The 5,081-nt window shown below is 33.4% G+C and overlaps 1 protein-coding gene across 2 annotated transcripts; it reads right to left on the bottom strand.

Moving 5' to 3' along the window:
* Positions 1 to 409: 409 nt before the first annotated feature.
* LOC114379174 (beta-glucuronosyltransferase GlcAT14A-like) lies at positions 410 to 4,524 on the bottom strand. 2 transcript variants are annotated; one of them, XM_028337775.1, is made up of 5 exons: positions 4,412 to 4,524; positions 2,943 to 3,579; positions 2,292 to 2,367; positions 2,040 to 2,155; positions 410 to 1,312 (listed from the first exon to the last, which is right to left on the bottom strand). In XM_028337775.1, the coding sequence occupies exons 2-5, from the start codon at positions 3,517 to 3,519 to the stop codon at positions 810 to 812; spliced, it is 1,272 nt and encodes a 423-aa protein (XP_028193576.1). In that variant the 5' UTR covers positions 3,520 to 3,579; positions 4,412 to 4,524; the 3' UTR covers positions 410 to 809. The 2 variants fall into 2 exon arrangements, with proteins under 2 accessions (XP_028193576.1, XP_028193575.1); XM_028337774.1 differs by lacking the exon at positions 4,412 to 4,524 and having other exon boundaries at positions 2,943 to 4,398.
* Between the last annotated feature and the right edge of the window lie 557 nt (positions 4,525 to 5,081).

Raw genomic sequence — 5,081 nt, forward strand, 5'->3', positions numbered from 1 at the left:
TCAAAGGAAACTCAATTGCTTAATAAATCCAGCCTCTCTGGATTGTTCATCTAGTTCAATCAATGTCACTAAACTTGTTAAACATTCATGTCTTGCAGTGACTGGCTAAATGAGCTTAAAATCTAATGATCCAATTAACCGCCGTCAGTAGGAATAAAAAAAGAGCATGAAACATGTAAAGAAACAAAAGATCAGAATCCATGGAAATGTAAGTTGGGATCCTGATGCTGCAAAAAAATTGTGAAAACTGTCGTGTAGACTAGACTAAAAAAATAGGAGTAAAATATATTTTCCATCTCTTTAAAAATAGCCAATTTTGATTATAATCACTATAACCTTTCTTTCATTTGTCTCTAATTTTATGAAAATACATGTTTTTAGTATCTTTCAATAAGTTTGCTCCACTATGTAATAACGTGCCATAGTTACTTTATGCTCGTGTCAATAATTCGTTTGCTACATCCCCATTTAATGAAATCAAACTAGTAATTTGGACTAAAAACATGTAATTTCACAAGGATCAGATGAAAAAAAAAACTTATAAGCCTAGAATCAAACTTGACTAATTTTTCAAGGACAAAAAGCTATTTGAGCCAAAAAAAAAGGTATAAGCCTCTTTCCATCTTTGGTAAATATGGTGGCTATTGGCAACTTTGGCTAAGTTCATATCTAGGATTGTTGTGCCCTACAAGTTAATAATAAGGTACTTGATGCTGGAGTCGCATATCTATCTGACTATCTGGTCATTAAAGTAACCTTAATTTTGTTTCACTCTTCCAACTCTAACCATGAAAAGTTCCCAATAACATCTATTTACACTGTTTCTGACCAAATTTAGCCATCCAAGTTAGCCTAGTCACAAGGAAACGAAGCCTTTTAGATCCTGGACCAGGTGTAATCTTGTAAATGTTCCCAACCTTGAAACATCTGGGATTGCCAGAACACCAACCACCTGGTGTGAACAGTTGTTCATTCTCCCTATGTAGTAGTTTTTTATCAATCACATCCAAGACAGGATCATTGTGCTTAAATTTCCTAGCAAAGGCGGTATTGCTTGCAATCATCTTGGCTGTGTCATTGATGGTAAGGACATGAGGGTGCTGTTTGGGAGGGTTGTCCCATGAAATGTAATGCAAGTCACTGTTCACAATAGTCTTGGCTAGTTCTGGCTCATTGCATGCAATAGTTTGAAAGTAGCCCTCAGGGGAGGAGATGAAATTAGTGTAGTACATAAGAAGGGTCCTTGGGAGATTGTCCCAACCCCAGACAACATATTCTACAAAGGAGCGCGATAAAACCATCCATGCTGAACCTGCAATGTAGATAACAACCATGATTTAGCAAAACAACAAGGAAAAATGTAAGGAAAACAAAAAATAAGGACATGTTCGATTCTTTTTTTCATTCTTTGGTTTTAAAAACTGTTTTCCAAAACAATTTCAAGCAATTCAATGATCAATTTCTCATCCAAAATATATTAAATTTTGGGAATTTTGGAAATTGTTTCTACAACAAGTGTTTTAAATTTTAAAAACCAAAAAATAGAAACATTTGGGAGATGTTTTCTCATCTTTTCTTCTGTTTTCATCTTGTTCAATCTCCCCTTCAATTCCATACTCTGCTTTGTGTTGAGCACCACCCTCCACCAATTGTCTAAGCAACCTTATTTAGTTGCATTATGAAAACTAAAAACAGTTTTTGAAAATGGGAATCAAACACACCTTAAGTCTTTTTAAAAATGTGTAAGACATCATGTCTTGCACATGAAAAACTATAAATTCTGATGCAGTTGCTCAAGAATGAAAAATATTTTCAATCAACCCAATCCAATCCATTGGGTTGACAAAATAAAAAAGATTAATTGGATTGGATTAAAAAATAGACAAAACTCAACCTGATTCGGACCACTTACACCCCTAATTGATTGGCTTGGTTCTCTTAGACTATTCTCCAAATGAGCATAAGTGAACTATGTGAATAATGATGAACTAATAACCTATTAAGGATGTAGAAATGAAGATGAGAAGGGACAAACTAACCAGTAAATAGTTTAAATGCTGTTGGCAAAGTTCTCTTAGGACCAACCCAAAACACATCAGACTTGTTTGTCCTGTAAAGACCTGGGTCTATAATTAAAGGCATTGCTCGTTTTTCCCTGCACAGTAAGGGACAATTTGTTATGTACATATGAAGATTGTATATGTCAAAGGAATGGAACAATTTATCATTATGTGCATAACTATGTATAAAAATTGATTATGTGGGGGGGAGGGGGAGAAAAAGAAACTTACAGCTTCCACCCCAAACGACTTGTGTGCTCAATGAAGTTAAGGCTTCTGTCTACCTCAGAAAAAGTATCTAGAAGATCTGAACAAACACATACCTAAATTAACCTTAGTGTTGCATAGATATGATTGATGCGATACGGCAATACAATTATTCTAAAAATATATAGGATACAATACGTGCAAACTATGTAAAAAATTTCATAAAACATAATAAATATGTATATCTTGGACATTACAAAAAAAATTATAAATCATTGTCATCATAAATCGCATTCTATTGTTTTCAAATAAGATTAGTATCAAATATCAATCTCATTCCTTTCTTAAGATCATCCATAAAGAGGACAAATTCTATTTTTTGATTCATTAAGGGATATTGCTTTTTTGTTTCTATATTATACATGTTTTTATATCTCATATGTAGCTATATCAGATTTTCAAAATTCTTTTTAAAGGCTTGCATACTTCACAGAAACGTGCTAGTGAAATATCTAATAGTATTGGTATCAGATACATATCGGATACAAATATGGGAAGCAAATAAAAGTATCGATGGTTCATAGTCTAACTATCATGAGCAAAAGTAGTTGCAACCACATACAGTTTGAATCAGAACAAAAAGCAAATGGAAAAAATCATATGGATAAAACTAACCATCCTGAGTCACAAGGGGATAATCTGAAGCACTAAGGTTAATAAACCAATCCCAGTCTTTAGTTCTCTTAAGCAGAATGGCACAAGCATGAAGAGTGTGAGCAATCATGGTTGGTCCTCTGTAAGTGACCATATTAGCTTTTGGAATCATGAAAACATTTCCCACCTCAGAGAAGACAGACTGTTTCTCAATTCTAGAAGCAAGCTCCAACCTCACCTCTAGTGGAGACTCAAGATCCAAATGAACAAGATAATGGTTCAGTGGATGGTAAAGAGCAAGAAGAGTCCTCCATAGCTTCTCCAAATCATCTTTTGAGCCGGAAATCAAATAAGCAAAACGAGGAATTGCAGGGGCAGCAGGAGCTGGAGCAGTAGCAGAAATCTTTGTCTCCACAAAAATTGGAGCAGATTGGTTTACGGCTAGACGAGATGGGAGAAAGAATAGTATTGAATTGAAGCTGTGAATTGTAGAGACAAGCCCCATGTTGAAGCATGTGGCAAGAAAGAATATGAACACAATTGAGATCATAATGAGAGGAAATTGCCATTTCTTCTCAATGTTAAAGGACCCCATCATTGTGACTTATCACGTGTTCTTATTCAATACTCATTGCATAAAGTTCACCACCTACAGCCACTGAAATAACCATATTTGGAATCCCTTAATATATCTTCTCTGTGCACTTTGCCATTGATAGTGTCAGTTGAGCCAACATCATGTATTCAATTCAAGGAATGAATATTGACATTCATTGTTTTCATAAACAAAGGAATTGTAGTTTCCAAAATCAAACATGTTAAGCACCAATAAATAAAAAAGACATTTTAAATGACCAAAATTTGCCAGCACGTGTGAGCATGTGTTGTAATTCGATGTCAGTATGTATGTCCTACCAGAAAGAGACAAATCTGGAGCTTAAAAGATATCGAAAAGTGGCAAAAGAATAAAAAACTACAGAAAATTAAAACACTATTGTACTTGTTCTTGTCAATGAGGTATTAAAAAAAAGGGTAAAAGAGACTGGCCAAATGGAATCAGGGATTGTAACGTAGTAATAGACAGAAAAACAAGGATCTAGACAAATCGTTGTGATAAAATCAAGTCCAGTTCAGCTCAAGCAGTGAAAACAGATATGGTTCCTAATTGTGTTTTCAAAAGGTTTTTGAAAAGAACAAGGAATATGCAGCCGAAAAATGGTTTAGAAAGAAAATGGTCGTCAAAAACGGCAAAATGGACAAAACACCCGGATCAAACATTCAACTTCTGTTTTTCTTTTTTGTTTTGTTGAAACGCGTAAACAACATAAACACAAAACATAGGACAACAGAAACTGCATGGTGATAAACACAAGGCTGAATGTTAAGCTCAAATATGCATGAAACAAAGTGTAAATCATAGGATTCATCATAATCTATATCTATATAACATTGATCAATATATACAACCAAAGGAAATATGAGACACGAACCTGTATCTGTAGGTGGACAACAGAACAAAGAATCCCTGGGATAGTATAAAACTCTTAGATTGAGAGACATTTAATGATTTATTGAAACGAAAAATGGGTTTCTTTTGTTTTAAGGGGAACGTTAGTTTGTGACTGTTTCATGATTATTTATACATGTATTAGTATTTTCTTTTTTTTAGGCAATACGTGCATTAGTATATAAGAAACTGAGAAAGTGGTTCAATTTGAGCTTAGGCATTTCTGACTCTCCAATTTGAGAAAGTGGTTCAAGTTTAATAAATATTTTTTCAATAAAAATTTATCACTTTCAGATACTTGAAATTAATTCTAAGAACTGATATCAAAAAACTGAATTAAAAAATATTTAAAAAGATTTGTAAAATATACTATTTAACAAATATTTTTAAAACATTTTTTAACAAAAAAAAATTCAATACAGAATTGTCTCCAATGAGAATGAGAATAGCTGTCTCATACTAAAAAATATCGTTTTAAATTAATAATACACACGTAACGGAACCGTAAGTATTAAGAAGGCTCAGCTTTTGTACTGGCTCAGCATGAGATCATATAATGGGCTAAGTTTATTTAAACTTATTTTTGTTAAAAAAAGTATTTATTAGAGGAGTATGGGACACAAAAGTTCTATATCCCATCTATGACTATCGAC

Source organism: Glycine soja, chromosome 12 (assembly GCF_004193775.1).
Source record: "Glycine soja cultivar W05 chromosome 12, ASM419377v2, whole genome shotgun sequence".
NCBI classification, from domain to species: domain Eukaryota; kingdom Viridiplantae; phylum Streptophyta; class Magnoliopsida; order Fabales; family Fabaceae; genus Glycine; species Glycine soja.

What these genes read in the sequence shown, in the direction of transcription:
- LOC114379174 (XM_028337775.1), bottom strand. Translation starts at nt 3,519, where the DNA reads ATGATGGGGTCCTTTAACATTGAGAAGAAATGGCAATTTCCTCTCATT. An exon ending in AGTCGTTTGGGGTGGAAGCT is followed by an intron (nt 2,156 to 2,291) that starts GTAAGTTTCTTT and finishes CTTACTGTGCAG; the next exon opens with GGAAAAACGAGCAATGCCTT. An exon ending in AGCATTTAAACTATTTACTG is followed by an intron (nt 1,313 to 2,039) that starts GTTAGTTTGTCC and finishes TCTACATTGCAG; the next exon opens with GTTCAGCATGGATGGTTTTA.